General features: G+C 47.1%; 1 protein-coding gene across 1 annotated transcript in view; it reads left to right on the plus strand.

Moving 5' to 3' along the window:
- The window catches only part of METTL4 (methyltransferase 4, N6-adenosine), a 175,708-nt gene that overhangs the window by 27,273 nt on the left and 127,702 nt on the right, over window positions 1-20,733 (plus strand). Inside the window, exon 4 of the mRNA XM_068237227.1 lies at window positions 12,281-12,347. Within this exon, the coding sequence (XP_068093328.1) occupies window positions 12,281-12,347 (67 nt within the window). The remainder of the gene's footprint in view (window positions 1-12,280; window positions 12,348-20,733) is intronic.

Below are 20,733 nucleotides of genomic sequence, written 5' to 3' on the forward strand. Positions count from 1 at the left end.
AGGTAGCTGCCCCGCAGTGTAGGTTAGATAGGTAGCTGCCCCCCCAGTGTAGGTTAAATAGGTAGTTGCCCCCCAGTGTAGGTTAGAGTAGGTAGCTTCCCCCCAGTGTAGGTTAGATAGGTAGCATCCCCCCAGTGTAGGTTAGATAGGTAGCTGCCCCCCAGGGTAGGTTAGATAGGTAGCTGCCCCCCAGTGTAGGTTAGATTAGGTAGGTGCCCCACAGTATAGGTTAGATAGGTAGCTGCCCCCCTATAATGGAGGGGGGAGCCGGCCCCACGGGGAGGGCAGCCCGACCTCTCTCTCCTCTCCCGGGCCGCCCTCCTGCTTCCCCCTCAGATGCAGAGTAATGCACAGGGAGCGCTGTATACAACATTCCTCCCTGCGTTCCAAGCGCTGCTCTCTCGCCGCCGGTCTCTTCCTCTCTGCCGCCTATACGATGATACACACGCTGCTTCCTGTTTAGCCGGAAGCAGCATGTGTATCATCGTATAGGCGGCAGAGAGGAAGAGACAGGCGGCGAGAGAGCTGCGCTATGTTGTATACAGCGCTCCCTGTGCATTACTCTGCATCTGAGGGGGGAGCAGGAGGGCGGCCCGGGAGAGGAGAGGAAAGGAGAGGTCGGGCTGCCCTCCCCGCGGCTCCGGCTCCCCCCTCCATTACAGCGCCCTCCTCCCAACAGCGCCCCAGGCGGCGGCACGCCCCGCACGGCCCAAGAAACGGGTCTGTTTGTGACACTTTTTTTTGTTTGTGGTTATGTTGCTGCTCCCTCTCCATGGCCTTACCCTAGTTGATCCTCTTAAACTGTAACTGTCTGGCATAAAATAAAATAAAAATCTTTATTTTTATCTGATACACAAGTAATAAGGATGCTAATCAGGCAATCCAAAAGTTAGAAATCACTCTTACTTTTGTTCTTCATAAAACATCATTCCCCAGTTTCCCTGGCTCTTATTTGGTACATCTCCCGCACAAAGGAAGTTACAGGGCAGGCTGGGTTTTCTTTTTTTCTTCTTTGGTTTTCCCTCAGACATAGCTAATGCAGCCTGATTGGCTGAAGCCTCTTTCCCTCACATTTTCCCCTCCCACACCTCTGTTCCTCTCTCATTGGCCAATATTTCTCATGCTGAGACAATCCATTTTCTACTGCAGAGCTGGGTGGGAGTGTCTGAAGACTGGGAGGGGGCGGGCAATGATATTTATTATTTATTTATTGTATTTATAAAGCGCCAACATATTATGCAGCGCTGGACAATAAATAGGGATACATACAATATTTAGGGGTGACATACAGCAAAATGACAATACCTGAATACAAGAAAGACCAGATCATGCAGCACAGTATGAGTACAAGGTAATTCTTAGTCACTGGAGGGGAGCATGGAGATTAGGCAAGTTAGTTTCACTCAGATGCATAGCATGGGTTCACAGTAATGGAGGTGCATGATCAGGTAGGACACAAAAGGAGGCGGACCCTGCCCAAAGGCTTACAATCTAGAGGGAGAGGTAAGGACACGGAAGGTAGGGGACCAGAGTTCAGCTGTGGGTTTAGAGCACTTGTGAGGGGTAGTAGGCCAGAGTGAAAAGGTGAGTTTTGAGGGCTTTCTTGAAGATGTTGGAGGGGGCTGCCCTAATAGGTGGAGGTAGGGAGTTCCATAGTGTTGGAGCAGCTCTTGAGAAGCCCTGGAGGCGTGCATGGGACTGGGAGATGCGGGGTCGGTTAGGTGAAGTTCATTGGAAGAGCGGCTTGGTGTGTACCTCTGAGTAAGATCGGAAATGTAGGTTGGACCGGTTTTGTGGACAGATTTGTAGGTCAGACACAGTATCTTGAATCTGATTCTGGACTGGATAGGAAGCCAGTGGAGGGATTCAAGGAGGGGATCTGCCGTGGTAGAGCGATGGGAGCAGTGGATAATTCTGGCTGCCTTGTTCATGATGGACTGCAGTGGGGCTGTTCGGGTCATAGGGAGACCAGACAGCAGGGCATTGCAGTAGTCAAGGCGGGAAATTATGAGGGCATGGATGAGGAGTTTGGTGGTGGCAGAGGTCGGGAAAGGGCGAATTTTACAGATGTTACGAAGGTGGAAGTTGCAGGACTAAGTGAGGTTTTGGATGTGGGGAGTGAAGGAGAGTGCGGAGTCCAGGGTGACACCCAGACAGCGGGCTTGAGAGCTAGGGTGAATGGTAGTGTGGTTAACAGTGACATGCACATCTGGGAGGTTTATGGATATCAGGGGTGGGAAGCTCATAAATTCCGTTTTGTTTAGGTTTAGTTTCAGGAACCTAGCGGACATCGAGGAGGAGATGGCTGATAGACAGGAGGTGACCTTGTCCATGGTAGTGGTGGGATATGTCAGGGGTGTGGAGGTAGATCTGGGTGTCATCTGCATACAGATGATAATTAAAACCCATGGAGGAGATAACCTTGCCAATGGAGGATGTGTATAGGGTGAACAGTAGGGGGCCAAGGACTGAACCTTGGGGGACTCCCACCGAGAGGTGGTTGGTGGTGGACGAGGACTCATTGAAGGCGGTCGTGAAGGTGCGGTTGGAGAGGTAGGATGAAAGCCAGGACAGGGCAAGATCGTGAATGCCCATGGACTGGAGGGACTGGAGGAGTAGGGGATGATCTACTGTGTCAAACGCTGCTGAAAGGTCAAGGAGGAGGAGAATGGAGTATTTACCTTCAGCTTTAGCTAAGGCAAGGTCATTGACCACTTTGGTGAGAGCAGTTTCGGTTGAGTGGGCAGGCCGAAATCCAGATTGCAGTGGGTCTAGCAGTGAGTTGGCATTGAGGAACTGGGTCAGGCGTTTGTGAACCAGACGCTCAAGGAGTTTTGAGGCAAAGGGGAGCAGGGAGATAGGACGGTAGTTGGAGGGTAGCGAGGGGTCGAGGGAGGGTTTCTTGAGCAGGGGTAGGGCAGTGGCCTGCTTGAAGTCTGAGGGGAAGGTGTCTGTGGATAGGGAGAGGTTGAACAGGGTAGTGAGGACTGGGGCAAATTCCGTGAAGTGAGGCTGGAGTAAATCAGAAGGGATGGGGTCAAGGGGGGAAGTAGTGGTATGGGAAGTCTGCAGTAGGTGGATGACTTCCTCGGTGGTAGTAGGAGTGAAGGATGTGAGGATAGGGTGGAGGAGGAGCTGGTTGGGAGGGGGTGGGAGGTGAAGATTTGAGATTGCATATTTCCTGGCGGATGGAGACAATTTTGTTGGTGAAGTGGGTGGCTAAATCTGTGGCAGAGAGGGAGGAAACGGAGGGTGGGGTTTAAGCAGGGAGTTGAAAGTGGCAAAAAGACGCCAGGGGTTGGAAGCTTGTGCTCCGATGAGCTTGGTAAAGTATTCCTGCTTCGCATGAGCAAGGGCAGTGTGGAACTGCAGCAGGTTGGTCTTGTACTGTAGGAAATCCTGGTTAAGATACACAGACAGAGTAAGGCTCCCTGCACACTGCAAATTCGTTTTGCGATTCCGATTTGCAATTCCGATTTACCCTGAATGCAATCAACAAAATAAGAGGAAAAAATGCAGCATGCAGTAACGATTAAAGATCGGAATCTGATGTAAAAACAGATTAAGAATCGTAATCGCATGCAGTGTGCAGGGAGCCTTAGGGAGGAAAGGATTTCAGGATTGACTTCAAGATAGACACAGTTGAAATTGAAAATCCTAACAAGGATTTTATCTTTTTTTACTATAGAAAAATCACTAAAATTAAAATGTGGACAGTGCAATACATACCGGTATGTTATGTTAGTAGAGCAAGTATTTATCTACTTATACATTATATATGGGTTTTTTTCTGAGATAGTATGACTGACAGCTCCTCTTTAAACTGAGCCCAAGGTGACAAAGATATGCAGGCCGCCATATTTGTTACCTTTTAAACGAGACTACTTGCCTGGCAGCCCTCCTAATCTATTTGGCTGCAGTAGTATCTGAATAACACCAGAAACAAGCATGAAGCTAATCTTGTCAGTTCTGACAATATTGTCAGAAACACTTGCATGCTTGTTCAAGGTCTATGGCTTAAAGTATTAAAGGCAGAGGATCAACAGGGCTGCCAGGCAACTGGTATTGCTTAAAAGGAAATAAATATCTCAGCCTCCATACCAAGCTCACTTCGGGTTTATTTTAATGTAAACCCCTTCCTGACCCTTAAAGAGAATCTGTATTGTTAAAATCGCACAAAAGTAAACATACCAATGCGTTAGGGGACATCTCCTATTACCCTCTGTCTCAATTTCGCCGCTCCTCACCGCATTAAAAGTGGTTAAAAACAGTTTTAAAAAGTTTCTTTATAAACAAACAAAATGGCCACCAAAACAGGAAGTAGGTTGATGTACAGTATGTCCACACATAGAAAATACATCCATACACAAGCAGGCTGTATACACCCTTCCTTTTGAATCTCAAGAGATCATTTGTGTGTTTCTTTCCCCCTTCTGCTCTCATGCACTGAAGTTTCAGGCTGCTCTTTTCTTCCTGCAAACAGCTTTGCCCTTGTCTGTAATTCCTCAGTATGTGAAAGCCCAGCCAGCTCAGAGGAAGATTTATCCAGCTTGTAAAAGATAAGAGAGAAGAGAGAAGCTGCTCTAATCTAAATAATACACAGGCAGTGTGCAGAGAGGGGCCTGGAAGGGGGAGTTCATAGCAGAACCACAACACTGAAGAACTTGGCAGCCTTCCAGAAACAGGCCGACAAGTCTGACAGGGGAAAGATACATTGATTTATTACAGAGACTGTTATAGTAGAAAGTGCTGCAGTAAGCTAGAACACATTAGAATAGCTTTTGGAACTTGTAGGATGATAAAAAATAGGATGCAATTTTTGTTACGGAGTCTCTTTAAGCTTTGCCTCCCCTTTGAAGCTTTACCCTGTACCCCTGTAAGATTCACCTGACACCTAACCTATCAGTTTTCAGTCTATTTGGATGTGGTTACTGCAGCTCCCAGGATTGCGTTATCCCCACTGTTCAGGCTGCTGGAAAGGGAAAGGCGCAGACTCAATATCTCTGATTGCAGTCTATAGCACAAACAGTCTGTAGTACAGGAACTTCATCAGTTGCTTTTCTAATCAAGGAACTTCTTACACAGTTGAAAATAAATCTTGGAACTGAGTGCCTTCACAGGTATACTAAAACATTTGTGCCTCAAATGGGGCTTTCAAGCAGCTGCCAGCTAATTAACCAGCAGCTACTGCATTCTTTTTATAATATAGGTGAAATCTACATGTAAACAAGGAGAAATATTTGTGCCTGGAGTTTCCTTTTAAAGGGAACCTGTAGTGAGAGGGATATGGAAGATGCCAACATATTTCCTTTTAACCACTTGCCGACCGCCTACTTCATATTGGCGGCGGCAAAGTGGCAGCCCCAGGACCACGTAACGCAGATTGGCGTCAGGTCCTGGGGCACTCTCTGGCCGGGGATCGCGCGCTGGGATGCGCGCGCATCCACCGGCAATAGGCTCCGCCCACCCGCAACGTCAACCCGCCGGCCAATCGGATGCGCCGGCGGGTTGTTAACCCCGCGATCGCCGCTACAAAGTGTATAATACACTTTGTAATGTGTACAAAGTGTATTATACAGGCTGCCTCCTGCCCTGGTGGTCCCAGTGTCCGAGGGACCACCAGGGCAGGCTGCAGCCACCCTAGTCTGCACCCAAACACACTGATCTGCCCCCCCCTGCCCCCTGATCGCCCACAGTACCCCTCAGACCCCCCCCCTGCCCACCCCCCAGACCACCATTTGCACACAATCACCCCTCTAATCACCCATCAATCACTCCCTGTCACTATCTGTCAACGCTATTTTTTTTTTAGTCCCTAAACTGCCCCCTGCTCCTTCCTGATCACCCCCCCACCCCTCAGATTCTCCCCAGACCCCCCCAGACCCTCCCCCCCCTGTGTACTGTATGCATCTATCCCCCCTGATCAACTGTCAATCACCTGTCAATCACCCGTCAATCACCCCCTGTCACTGCCACCCATCAATCAGCCCCTAACCTGCCCCTTGCGGGCAATCTGATCACCCACCCACACCAATAGATCGCCCGCAGATCGGACATCAGATCACCTCCCAAATCCATCGTTTACATCTATTCTCTCCTCTAAACACCCACTAATTACCCATCAATCACCCATCAATCACCCTCTATCACCACCTGTCACTGTTACCCATCAGATTAGACCCTTGCGGGCACCCAATCGCCCGCCCACACACTCAGATTGCCCTCAACCCCCCCCCTTATCGATTCGCCAGTGCATTATTTACATCCGTTCTTCCCTGTAATAACCCACTGATCACCTGTCAATCACCCCCTGTCACTGCCACCCATCAATCACCCCCTGTCACTGCCACCCATCAATCAGCCCCTAACCTGCCCCTTGCGGGCAATCTGATCACCCACCCACACCAATAGATCGCCCGCAGATCCGACATCAGATCACCTCCCAAATCCATCGTTTACATCTATTCTCTCCTCTAAACACCCACTAATTACCCATCAATCACCCCCTATCACCACCTGTCACTGTTACCCATCAGATTAGACCCTTGCGGGCACCCAATCGCCCGCCCACACGCTCAGATTGCCCTCAAACCCCCCCTTATCGATTCGCCAGTGCATTATTTACATCCGTTCTTCCCTGTAATAACCCACTGATCACCTGTCAATCACCCCCTGTCACTGCCACCCATCAATCACCCCCTGTCACTGCCACCCATCAATCAGCCCCTAACCTGCCCCTTGCGGGCAATCTGATCACCCACCCACACCAATAGATCGCCCGCAGATCCGACATCAGATCACCTCCCAAATCCATCGTTTACATCTATTCTCTCCTCTAAACACCCACTAATTACCCATCAATCACCCCCTATCACCACCTGTCACTGTTACCCATCAGATTAGACCCTTGCGGGCACCCAATCGCCCGCCCACACGCTCAGATTGCCCTCAAACCCCCCCTTATCGATTCGCCAGTGCATTATTTACATCCGTTCTTCCCTGTAATAACCCACTGATCACCTGTCAATCACCCCCTGTCACTGCCACCCATCAATCACCCCCTGTCACTGCCACCCATCAATCAGCCCCTAACCTGCCCCTTGCGGGCAATCTGATCACCCGCCCACACCAATAGATCGCCCGCAGATCCGACATCAGATCACCTCCCAAGCTCAGTGTTTACATCTATTCTCTCCTCTAAACACCCACTAATTACCCATCAATCACCCCCTATCACCACCTGTCACTGTTACCCATCAGATTAGACCCTAATCTGCCCCTTGCGGGCACCCAATCACCCGCCCACACGCTCAGATTGCCCTCAGACCCCCCCCTTATCAATTCGCCAGTGCAATATTTACATCTGTTATTCCCTGTAATAACCCACTGATCACCTGTCAATCACCCATCAATCACCCCCTGTCACTGCCACCCATCAATCAGCCCCTAACCTGCCCCTTGCGGGCAATCTGATCACCCACCCACACCAATAGATCGCCCGCAGATCCGACATCAGATCACCTCCCAAGTGCAGTGTTTACATCTCTTCTCTCCTCTAAACACCCACTAATTACCCATCAATCACCCCCTATCACCACCTGTCACTGTTACCCATCAGATTAGACCCTAATCTGCCCCTTGCGGGCACCCAATCACCCGCCCACACCTCAGAACGCCCTCAGACCCCAGCCCTGATCACCTCGCTAGTGCATTGCTTGCATCTATTTCCCCCCTCTAATCACACCTTGAGACACCCATAAATCACCTCCTGTCACCCCCTAGCACACCTACCCATCAGATCAGGCCCTAATTTGCCCCGTGTGGGCTCCTGATCACTCGGCCAAACCCTCAGATCCCCCTCAGACCCCCTTCCGATCACCTCCCCAGTGCATTGATTGCATCTATTTTCCCCTCTAACCGCCCCCTGAGACACCCATCAATCACCTCCTGTCACCCCCCTAGCACTCCTATCCATCAGATCAGGCCCAATACATCCTGTCATCTAAGAGGCCACCCTGCTTATGACCGTTTCCACAAAATTTGCCCTCTCATAGACCACCTGTCATCAAAATTTGCAGATGCTTATACCCCTGAACAGTCATTTTGAGAAATTTGGTTTCCAGACTACTCACAGTTTTGGGCCCGTAAAATGCCAGGGCAGTATAGGAACCCCACAAGTGACCCCATTTTAGAAAGAAGACACCCCAAGGTATTCTGTTAGGTGTATGATGAGTTCATAGAAGATTTTATTTTTTGTCAAAAGTTAGCGGAAATTGAATTTTTATTGTTTTTTTCACAAAGTGTCATTTTTCACTAACTTGTGACAAAAAATAAAATCTTCTATGAACTCACCATACCCCTAACGGAATACCTTGGGGTGTCGTCTTTCTAAAATGGGGTCACTTGTGGGGTTCCTATACTGCCCTGGCATTTTAGGGGCCCTAAACCGTGGGGAGTAGTCTAGAAAACAAATGCCTCAAAATGACCTGTGAATAGGACGTTGGGCCCCTTAGCGCACCTAGGCTGCAAAAAAGTGTCACACATGTAGTATCGCCATACTCAGGAGAAGTAGTATAATGTGTTTTGTGGTGTATTTTTACACATACCCATGCTGGGTGGGAGAAATCTCTCTGTAAATGGACAATTGTGTGTAAAAAAAATAAAAAATGTGTCATTTACAGAGATATTTCTCCCACCCAGCATGGTTATATGTAAAAATACACCACAAAACACATTATACTACTTCTTCTGAGTACGGCGATACCACATGTGTGACACTTTTTTGCAGCCTAACTGTGCTAAGGGGCCCAAAGTCCAATGAGTACCTTTAGGATTTCACAGGTCATTTTGAGACATTTGGGTTCAAGACGACTACTCACGGTTTAGGGCCCCTAAAATGCCAGGGCAGTATTGGAACCCCACAAATGACCCCATTCTAGAAAGAAGACACCCCAAGGTATTCCGTTAGGAGTATGGTGAGTTCATAGAAGATTTTATTTTTTGTCACAAGTTAGCGGAAATTGATATGTATTGTTTTTTTTTTCACAAAGTGTCATTTTCCGCTAACTTGTGACAAAAAAAAAATCTTCTATGAACTCACCATACCCCTAACGGAATACCTTGGGGTGTCTTCATTCTAAAATGGGGTCACTTGTGGGGTTCCTATACTGCCCTGGCATTTTAGGGGCCCTAAACCGTGAGGAGTAGTCTAGAATCCAAATGCCTCAAAATGACCTGTGAATAGGACGTTAGGCCCCTTAGAGCACCTAGGTTGCAAAAAAGTGTCACACATGTGGTATCGCCGTACGCAGAAGAAGTAGTATAATGTGTTTTGAGGTGTATTTTTATACATACCCATGCTGGGTGGGAGAAATCTCTCTGTAAATGGACAATTGTGTGTAAAAAAAATCAAATAATTGTCATTTACAGAGATATTTCTCCCACCTAGCATCTGTATGTGTAAAAATACATCCCAAAACACATTATACTACTTCTCCTGAGTACGGCGGTACCACATGTGTGGCACTTTCTTGCACCCTAAGTGCGCTAAGGGGCCCAAAGTCCAATGAGTACCTTTAGGATTTCACAGGTCATTTTGCGACATTTGGTTTCAAGACTACTCCTCACGGTTTAGGGCCCCTAAAATGCCAGGGCAGTATAGGAACCCCACAAATGACCCCATTTTAGAACGAAGACACCCCAAGGTATTCCGTTAGGAGTATGGTGAGTTCATAGAAGATTTTATTTTTGTCACAAGTTAGCAGAAAATGACACTTTGTGAAAAAAAACAATTAAAATCAATTTCCGCTAACTTGTGACAAAAAAAAAAAATCTTCTATGAACTCACCATCCTCCTAATGGAATACCTTGGGGTGTCTTCTTTCTAAAATGGGGTAATTTGTGGGATTCCTATACTGTCCTGGCATTTTAGGGGCCCTAAACCGTGAGGAGCAGTCTTGAAACGAAATTTCTCAAAATGACCTGTGAAATCCTAAAGGTACTCATTGGACTTTGGGCCCCTTAGCGCAGTTAGGGTGCAAAAAAGTGCCACACATGTGGTATCGCCGTACTCAGGAGAAGTAGTATAATGTGTTTTGGGGTGTATTTTTCCACATACCCATGCTGAGTGGGAGAAATATCTCTATAAATTGACAATTGTGTGTTAAAAAAAGAAAACAATTGTCATTTACGGAGATATTTCTCCCACCCAGCATGGGTATGTGTAAAAATACACCCCAAAACACATTATACTACTTCTCCTGAGTACGGCAATACCACATGTGTGGCACTTTTTTGCAGCCTAACTGCGCTAAGGGGCCCAAAGTCCAATGAGCATCTTTAGGCTTTACAGGGGTGCTTACAATTAGGCACCCCCCAAAATGCCAGGACAGTGAACACACCCCACAAATGACCCCATTTTGGAAAGTAGACACTTCAAGGTATTCAGAGAGTAGCATAGTGAGTCCGTGGCAGATTTCATTTTTTTTTGTCGCAAGTTAGAAGAAATGGAAACGTTTTTTTTTTTTTTTTTTTTGTTACAAAGTGTCATTTTCCGCTAACTTGTGACAAAAAATAAAATCTTCTATGAACTCACCATGCCTCTCACTGAATACTTTGGGATGTCTTCTTTCCACAATGGGGTCATTTGGGGGGGATTTGTACTATCCTGGAATTTTAGCCCCTCATGAAACCTGACAGGTGCGCAGAAAAGTCAGAGATGCTTGAAAATGGGAAAATTCACTTTTGGCACCATAGTTTGTAAACGCTATAACTTTTACCCAATCCAATAAATATACACTGAATGGGTTTTTTTTTATCAAAGACATGTAGCAGAATAACTTTCGCGCTCAAATGTATAGGAAATTTTACTTTATTTGAAAAATGTCAGCACAAAGTTAAAAAAAGTCATTTTTTTGACAAAATTCATGTCTTTTTTGATGAATATAATAAAAACTAAAACTCGCAGCAGCAATCAAATAGCACCGAAAGAAAGCTGTATTAGTGACAAGAAAAGGAGGTAGAATTCATTTAGGTGGTAGGTTGTATGACTGAGCAATAAACCGTGAAAGCTGCAGTGGTCCGAATGGAAAAAAAGGCTCTGGTCCTTAAGGGGTTTTATGACTGCAGTCCTTAAGTGGTTAAACATCACCAGGACTGTCTAACAGTCCTAGTGATCTCTATGGTATCAGTAGTGTATGAATCCCACCTGAAACAAGCATGTAGCTAATCCAGTCAGACTCTGGTCAAGAGCATCTAATCTGCATGCTTTTTCAGGGTCTATGGCTAAAAGTATTTGAGGCAGAGGATCAGCAGGACTGCCAGGCTATCTACATTGTTTAACCAGCCGGGCGGTATGGACGAGCTCAGCTCGTCCATCACCGCCGGAGGCTGCCGCTCAGGCCCTGCTGGGCCGATTTTCATCAAATAAAGAGCAGCACACGCAGCCGGCACTTTGCCAGCCGCGTGTGCTGCCTGATCGCCGCCGCTCTGCGGCGATCCGCCGCGAGTAGCGGCGAAAGAGGGTCCCCCCAGCCGCCTGAGCCCAGCGTAGCCGGAACAAAAAGTTCCGGCCAGCGCTAAGGGCTGGATCGGAGGCGGCTGACGTCAGGACGACGGCTGACGTCCATGACGTCACTCCGCTCGTCGCTATGGCGACGATGTAAGCAAAACAAGGAAGGCCGCTCATTGCGGCCTTCCTTGTTTATTCTGGGCGCCGGAGGCGATCGGAAGAACGCCTCCGGAGCGCCCTCTAGTGGGCTTTCATGCAGCCAACTTTCAGTTGGCTGCATGAAATAGTTTTTTTTTAATTTAAAAAAAAACCTCCCGCAGCCGCCCTGGCGATCTTAATAGAACGCCAGGGTGGTTAAAAGTAAATAAATGTCAGCTTCCATATTCTTTTCACTTCAGGCGTGCTTTAAAGTTTAAAATTCAATTAAATAAGTAATATACATTGCACATATAAATGATACACAAGCTATTTTTATATTTTCTACAATTAAAAATGTACTTTATTCTGCATTCTGCAGGCACTCCCAATAAGCTGTTTTTTGTTTTTCTCTGAAAACATTTGTTTTTCTTTAACAGTGGAGGTGAGCGTGTGCTTACAAGGTGAGAGCAACCATGATTGATGGCATTAGTCTTACCATAAAGGGGTTTTATAAATGTATGAAAAGTGAAAACAACTTGAAGCTCTTTTTTTGTGCTGATAAACAGAATGTAAGACGTCTCTGGGAGTTCAGTCATTGAGAAGTCACACACTCTTCATGTCCATTTCTTCCAGATAAAAAGTACGGTATCATTGTTCTTGATCCTCCGTGGGAGAATAAATCTGTCAAAAGGAGTAAGAGGTAATTCTTCCACAAATAATGTGTGTTCTTGTTCATGGCACAACAGTTGACATTATCCAAGCGGGAAGAATCTGTGTGAAAAAAGGATGTTTGTTATGTCCATTATATTTCCATGCTAAAGGTCAATGTTCTGTTTACTTCAAAAGTACGATTTTATACTCAAAGCTGTCTGTAAATTGTGTTAAAGTGACAGAAAAGCAAAGACCATAGAAGCATCATCCATCTACAAGTGGTTGCTGTTTTCCATCTGTTAGGCCTTAATGTAATAAGGCAAAGATCAATGTGCAGGAACCTGGGGCAATGGACCAGAAAGAATATTTCATTGATCTACCTACTAAAAGTTGAAATATGAGATCAGATTGGTTGTACTGGGCTGCTGATCTTCATGTCAGTTTTTCTGATCTCATTAAAGCTCTAGTTTACGCACTGTTTTGTACATGAGTTTAATGGAACATTACAGTCTGATGTCCCTAATCAAAGTCCTTCTCTATTACCTGCACCATAGTCTAGGGAAGCCAATTAACCTACCAATATGTTTTTGGGAGGTGGAGGAAAATGAAGTGCCTGGAGGTAATCCATCCATGCATGCACAGAACAACATGCAGACTCCATACAGATTTTGTCTTGGCCACAAATCAAATTTGAGGCTTCAGCACTGCAAGGTGACAGTGTTTAGGTGCGTACACGCACTACAGCCGCCAACGACGGGTCCGTCAGACCCTCCTGCTGGGCGGACTGTCAGCCGACAGTAGCGCGTGTGTACGCGTTGTCGTCGGACTGATAAGGCTGTTTCTAAATGATCCGCTCAGCGCAGTACCGTCCTGATGACATCGGCCAGACCACGTGATCCGCGCCATGGAGCGCAGAAGAGGCCGACCCGGGAACCCGACCTGGCGAGGTCGGGTTCTGCAGCGGAGAAGACCGGGAGCCTCCGGAGCTGCAGCGAGGGCACAGGACGGCTGCAACGGGCTGGAGGAAGCCCCATGTAAGTGGATCTTTTTTTTTTTTTTTTTATTTGCTTGGATGTTTCCTTTAACTTCAGCTTTTAACTCTGTGCCTCCCTCCTCCATGGTCTATCGTTGCCGGGCCCTTCGGCATCCCTCACTTAACAAGGAGATCAAACTACTGAAACGCCGCCACCGGATAGCTGAAGGGTGCTGGCGAAAAAGTGATTTTGCCTGAGCACTTACAGCGGTACAAAGAGGTTCTACACACACTCAGAAAGGCCTTCCCAGCAGCCAAACACTCATACTTTTCCTTGTTAATATCCTCAAAGAAACCGTGATCAAGTGTATCAGCACACCGTTTTTCAATAATTCATGCTCCTTTCCACAAGAATATAAAGCCGACAATTGTTTCAGGGGCCACGCAGGGTCCCCCTTTTTCAAGGCGTGTGGTTACAAACACATCAGATTCATTAAACATCTTATAGTAACATAATCCTCATACACCCCACCCACAATGTGACAAGACAATGATGTCATCTCCATTGTTTATATTATAAACATGCCAAAATCTTATAAATAACCTACAATCAAAACATTAACTTATGCAATGACATTGCTCAGTGCGCTCAGCCGACTGTATGTATAAGTCATACCTGTCTGGGGATTCTCTAGTCACACTCTGTCGAAAAATTGTGGATAATTGCCTCAGCCATTCAAATGTAAACAACAACCCGCGGGCGTTAGCTTGCTGGACAACAGGTCCCAGCTCGGTTCGCCGAATGGTTTGGCCCCGCCCCCTGCCCGTCATAGGCTGATGGGGCTGAGCCAATGGTAACCGCCGCTCACGCCGTCCCTCTGCTTCTGCCCTTAGCGTAGACTGGCGTGTCCCAGCCGAGTGTTTGTAACCACAAGCCTTGAAGAAGGGGGACCCTGCGTGGCCCCCCAAACAATTGCCGGCTTTATATTCTTGTGGAAATGCATGGCTCAATAAAGGAGCATGAATTATTGAAAAACGGTGTGCTGATACACTTGATCACGGTTTCGCTTGAGACATTGCCTATGTCCCAGTGTGAAGCACCCGACCGAATCCAGATGGTGTGCCTTCCATAACTATCCCATTGAATATCCTCCCAAGACCCACAACCCTAAACTACTTTTTGCTACCTTCAACTCCCTCCACCGGTACCTGTCTTCACCTCCCACTTACTGCATCTCAGCTGAGGAGTTTGTGACAAAATCCCCAATATCAGGAAAATCTTAACCCAGCAGCCTCCCCTCTCCATACAAACACAAACCTTATATCCTCCTAAAGGCCCAGTTCACATCATCCTAAAAAAGGGACGATTTAGCAGACCGTAATGGAAAAAATGGATCAGAAAAGATGTGAACGTACCCAATGTTAACCAATGGATCTGGTAAAATCAATCCGCTTGAACGGGTCAGTTCAGCTGCACTGACTTACTTTGGGTATGGAGCGATTTTTCCAGATAGACAAACGCGTGCTAACGGAATGGAAGGTAATGGATGGAAAACTGATTCCTGTAAAAACTGATCCATCTCATGGATCATTTTTCACACACATCAGTTTTCCATCCATGCCAGTGTGAACCGGGTCTAACTGTGTTGTCACCACTATCTGAACTCACTGTCTCCTCTTTCATCTCTAAATCCTGTCCCATTATGTGCCCCTTGACCCCTTTCCCTCTCACCTTATTGCTCAACTATCCTCTACTATCCCACCTGCCTCAACCTCCCTCTTCAACCTTTCTCGCACCATAGGCATTTTTCCACCCACATTGAAGTACGCCCTCATAACGCCTTTACAAATTATAAAACTTCTCTTGACCTCTCTTCCTGTCACAAATACCACCCTATCTCTCTCCTCCCCTTCTCTTCCAATACTACTTGAGCGCTATGTCTACTCAAACTTGGTCCATCACTTTACCACCAATGTTTGATGACCTGGATTCCGCCCCAGCCACTCAACCGAAACTGCCCTACTCAAAATAACCAACGACCTGGCAACGGCTAAATCTAAAGGCCTCTACTCTATTCTATGTGCTTTGAGTCCTATGGGAGAAAAGCGCTTTACAAATGTTATTGTAGTGTATTCTTATCCTCATAGATCTTTCCTCAGCCTTTGGCACAGTCGACCATCCTCTCCTCCAAATCCTTTCATCCATGAGCATTCAGGGTCTTGCCCTCTCCTGGCTTGCCTCTTATCTCTCACATAGGTCCTTCAGAGTTGCTCACTCTGGCATCACCTTTTCTCCACGTCCCCTTACAAGGCTCAGTCCTCAGACCTCTCCTTTTCTCTATCTGCACTTACAGTCTTGGTCAGCTCAACCTCTTCCTTCATGTCTTCCCGTTTTCTAAAACTCAACATGGAAAAGACTGAAATGGAAATATTTCCACTCTGCAATTCAACGTCCCTGTCTGACATCACAATCTTTGTTGGTGGCACTTTAATAATGCCTGTCCCATAGGCTCACTGACTAGGTGTAATGCTGGACTCGAGTCTCTCAGTCAAACCACACATTGACAAACTATCATTGTCTTGTCGTCTCCAACTGAAAAACATCTCCCACATCGACACTTTTCTAACACAAACTACTACCAAACATCTGAGGCATGCCTGATTATTTTACGACTAGATTATTGGAATTCTCTGCTATGTGCCCTACCCGCTAACAGTTTGGCCCTGCTACAGTCCATCATGAACTCTGCTGCATGACTCCGCCTCTCCTCCCGGTCCTCCAGCCCTATCCCCCTCTGTCAGTCCCTTCACTGACTGTCAGTTACACAAAGGATTCAAGTCAAAATCCTGACTCTTGCCTACAAAGCTCTTTACAACTTATTTCCTTCTTATTTAAATAACCTCATTTCCAGATACCATTCAACATACAATCTCTGCTCTACTAACAATATTCTCCTGGCCTGGCTGTCACGGACGGTTGCGTGGCCACAGACGCGTCCTTGAACCGCCAGTGAAGAAAATGTGATCGCAATCGATTCTCTGCATCGATTGCGATTAAGGCCCGGTTCACACTTGCGGTGGCCCTCCGGAATCGCCGTGCCGGAGCCGCACCGCCTGCAGAACGGACGGAACGGACGCACGGCATAGCAATTAAAGCCTATGCGTCCGTTCACATGGGTCCGTTCTGCAGAACCGGAGCCGGACCGGATCCGGGCCGGATCCGGACTCCGGCCTCCGTTCCAACATGCGCTATTTTTTCATCCGGCCCCTCCGGCAGCCGTATCCGGGGCGGAGCCGGACTGCACCATCCGGCCAATACAAACAAATGGGAACCGGAGGCCGCACAACACACTGGCTGAGAAATCCGGATCTTCTACCCCACTTCCTATGCGGATTTTTGCGGCGATATTGGCTGGGGACACATGGGCAAGCATTTTGGAGTGGAGCAGCACGAGCTGGAGGTGTTGGCAGGATGTTGGCAGCATGTCGGAGGTGGAGGTGAGTGCTAAACAGCAGAGGGCCTGATTCCACAGGTCCCCCTTCTGCTGACCTCCCAGACCCCAACATTTTTTTTTTTTTTACGTATATTTTGCCAAACGGATCCGGATCGCATCCTGATTGCCACCTGATGCAACCTGACCGGATCCGGATCGGATCCGGATCAGAACCGTACGGTTCCGATCCGGATCCGGTCAGGTCATCCGGTCCGTTTGGCAAACAACCGCTAATGTGAACCGGGCCTAAGATTGATAGAATCTGGATTGGTTGTGTAGGGGCTACCTGTAGCAACTTGGAGTCTCTCTTTCTCCCAGCAGAGAGATAGCATTAGCTTAACTGCAGGATGGCTCTTTTGATTTGCTAATAAACAGGAACAAACTCTTGTGTTCAAGAGACTAGTGTTTATTTTAAATTACCTGGGGACACAGGATTTTGCCCTCTGGCAGAACCTCAGATAGGTGTCAAATTGCTCCACCATTTGGTGAGCCCCAGCCAAGGGAGCTTCCCTCACAGTTGGGGGCCAGACTGGCTGGCACCGATGGGGGCAGATTTGAATGCATGAGTTGTATGATTTCTTGTCTGTTATATGGTGACCGTATATAGCACAGCTATAAAATTCATATACGGTAGTCTTATTCGTTAACATCTGCCCAATGTGCTGATATAAAATAAATCGCAATAGCCGTCCAGTTATTGATGTATAATTTAGTTTATTCCGCTAATCTATTATTCAGCCACACAGAAACTGAACCCTGGTCTCTGAAGAGACGCTACTATTGTCGCTAACTAGACAGAATAGAGTGTGTTTAACCGTTTTTATTTGCAGGTCTAGACTTAGCCAGTCAGTGGGCTCCTCTGTCCCATGGTAACAGAGGTGGTGGCAGTTATACCCTGAAATAGTGTGTAATTTGTAATTACCGTAACTCACAGGCTCCCTTCTAGTCGGTCTGCTGCCAAAATCCCAGCGGTTTCTGCGCACCGATTGCGACCACAGCTTGTATGGTCTGTGTGCTGAAACCGATTGGAAGGCATTTTGCAGTCCAGCCACTAGGGGCACCGTGACACTGGCCTCTCTGGCCATCTCTTCTCACTCCCGCTTACAAGTCTTGTTTCGATCCACTCCTCTCCACTGGAACTCCCTCAACACATCCACCACTCATCCACACTTACACCATTTTTAGGCGCAACTTAAAAACGTACTTCCAAGCATACTCTTCTACCTAGCTATTTTTACCATCACATACACAGCTTCGCATGCAATTTTTAAATTGCAAATCCTTCATGAAAATAGAAAAATCGTATTGCACCAGTATGTACAGGTCTTCAGGATTTTCATGATTTTTCAAAAGACCTTGCGATTTATAAAATGTGTGCGATTTTAAAAGCATAGCGCAAACGCAGCAGTGTGTACAGGTCCTAACGCCTTTTGTCCAGGGCTCTCTTTCCCCTTCTGTCTCTCAATGCTGTGTATTGTGCGCACATATCTTCCACCCCGTGTAAAAATCTGTAATTGATTTATTAATTGCACCAGCTGTGATCCACCATTGGCTTATACTGTTAACTGCTGTATTGTTTATTTTGTATTGTTATACCCTGTATCCAGTTGTACAGCACCACGGAAAATGCTAGCTCTATATAAATACATAACAATAATAATAGGGCAGAGCAGTGCTGGAGGTAAGGAGTAGTGATGAAGAAAAGGGGTGGGGGGAGGCAAAGGTGGGTGGATAGGCTGCCATGCTTTTTTCCTGTCACCTTATGGTTCACTTCGTATTTACCTGTTACTATTTTCTATTCTCCTACCACCTCTCCTGCCTTGCCAAATGTTTACCCACCCATCGATCTTTCCAGCCACTACGTCCCTCCAGCTCTCTATATCTGGCTATAGTCTGCCCACCACAACTTACCCACTGCCTGAAAAATACTAGGCTGAATGACCTTCATTTCTCTTCTGCCCGCCACTTTGGCGTTCACATGTCACCAACTCCAATGCTGTGACCCCCTCCTCTTCCATGCTTCCTTTCTCCCCAACCTACTCCACCTTTCCCTTCTTCTCACTCTTTCTGTGTCCGTTTTATTTTCTCTGAGCTATAACTAAGAAGCGATCACAAGCTCTGATATGTGTGAGCTGATATGCCTGTTGTCCAGTATTGATGATTTTTTTTTAATTCAAATCGGACTTTTATTCATCCAGTCGACCAGACCTGCCCTCTTTCTACATTTGTTTAGCCTCACTGTGTTTGGTCCTGCTCATGGTGGGTGTCATGGAGTGATGAGCGGTGTTTTCTTCCATATGAATTTTCTCTGACCCTTCTATCTTTTTGTCTTCCACCTCTCTATTTATCAGTTTCTCGTTATTAACCCCTTGCTACCACCATCATCATCACTGCCTATTTTTCAGTGAACTATGTACTGTGCTTCCTGTGCCAACTAACACTTTCTCTTCAGTGTTCTCCCCAGAAATTTTTTCCAGCTGGGTGGCATGAAAAAGTAGCCGGGTGGGGCGAGATGAGAGAATGCAGGGCCAGTGCTTCTGTGCTCATGTCTGCTTACACCATAGGAGGAAGTGATGAGCCGATGACAGCCAGGTACTCGCCAAAACTAGCCAGGTGGAGAACAGCTAAAAGAAACTGGGGAGAACACTGCTCTTAGCAAACATTTTCCCTCATTCATCTTTCTCACTATCTCCATGCAGTCTATGGCTCTTCACCGTCTCTCTTCCTCCCTTTTAACATTTCTTTCCCTCTCTCTTGAGCATTTCTCTCACTCGCTATACCTTTCCCACCTCTATCACTTTCTCTGTCCAGTTAAGTATTAGTCGTTAGGATGGGGGCTACTGTCAGGCCTTAGCAGGGAGGGTTAGTGTTAAAGGATACCTTAATCCTGAATAGAATTGGATATGGACAACCTGTGTGTGTGTGTGTGTGTGTACCTCCCATGGCCCGGCGTCTCCTTCCGTACATCCATAACCGGCCCCGTTCTAATGCCCGGTCAGCGCAGGAGCAGTCCGCTGGAGTATGCGTGCATTCCCACTGGAAGACATAGCCGGCGCGGTCACCTGACCTGGACATGCGTGCACAGTATGTCACTATGGCACCTGGTGACCGTGTGTGCCGGCTATGTCTTCCCGTGGGAGTGCGTGCGTACTCCCGCGGACTTACTGCGCCATATGTGGCTGGTTATGGATGTATGGAAGGAGACACCGGGCTACGGGAGGTGCGGTAAGCCTATGCGCATCTCCCCCCACACACACACAATCTCCTGAACTTACTTCCCGGTCAGTGTGGTTGCGGTTGTCCTTGATTGCGAGGCCGGGAGCGCTCTGCGCATGCGCACTACGTAGTTGTGACATAGTATGCATGCGCAAAGTGCTCATGGCCGCGGGCGGAAGTAAGTTTCTGGGGATTGGTACGCGGTAACAGAGAGGGGCGGAGGAGAACGGGGTGAGCGATGGGCATCAGGAGAGCCCACTGCAAATGTCTGCTCCCTCCATTCTTACATTTTTTTTAATTTAACTATCAGCATCACTTGGCACCCAATTCAACACACAACGCTGTTATACGTACTCCCAGGCCACATCTGAATATCGTATACTTTCAGTTAATGCATAATTGCCTTTTCTGTGGCTTAAAGTGAATAATCTGGAATGGGTTTCTGAGACAACCAAGCATTGACATTCCCAACACCACCTATTAGAGATCAAATAAGGTATCGTTGCCTTAAGGTTATACTGCAGGTACCTAGTGTGACAAGCTATTCTACTGGAGCTCATATCTCCATAGCACTATAACAGTTCTTAGAACCTTACATATATCTAGGTACTTACTGGATATTGGTCTTTCTTGCTACATTTGTGTGACATGCTGGGTAACATTTCAGCTTATGATCTGAGCATAGCATGTTTTAGCTTTGAACGTTACTATAACAATATTTGAAATCCTTTCATTGTGCGTCATAGGCAGAA

This window comes from Hyperolius riggenbachi, chromosome 5 (genome assembly GCF_040937935.1).
Source record: "Hyperolius riggenbachi isolate aHypRig1 chromosome 5, aHypRig1.pri, whole genome shotgun sequence".
Lineage (NCBI taxonomy): Eukaryota > Metazoa > Chordata > Amphibia > Anura > Hyperoliidae > Hyperolius > Hyperolius riggenbachi.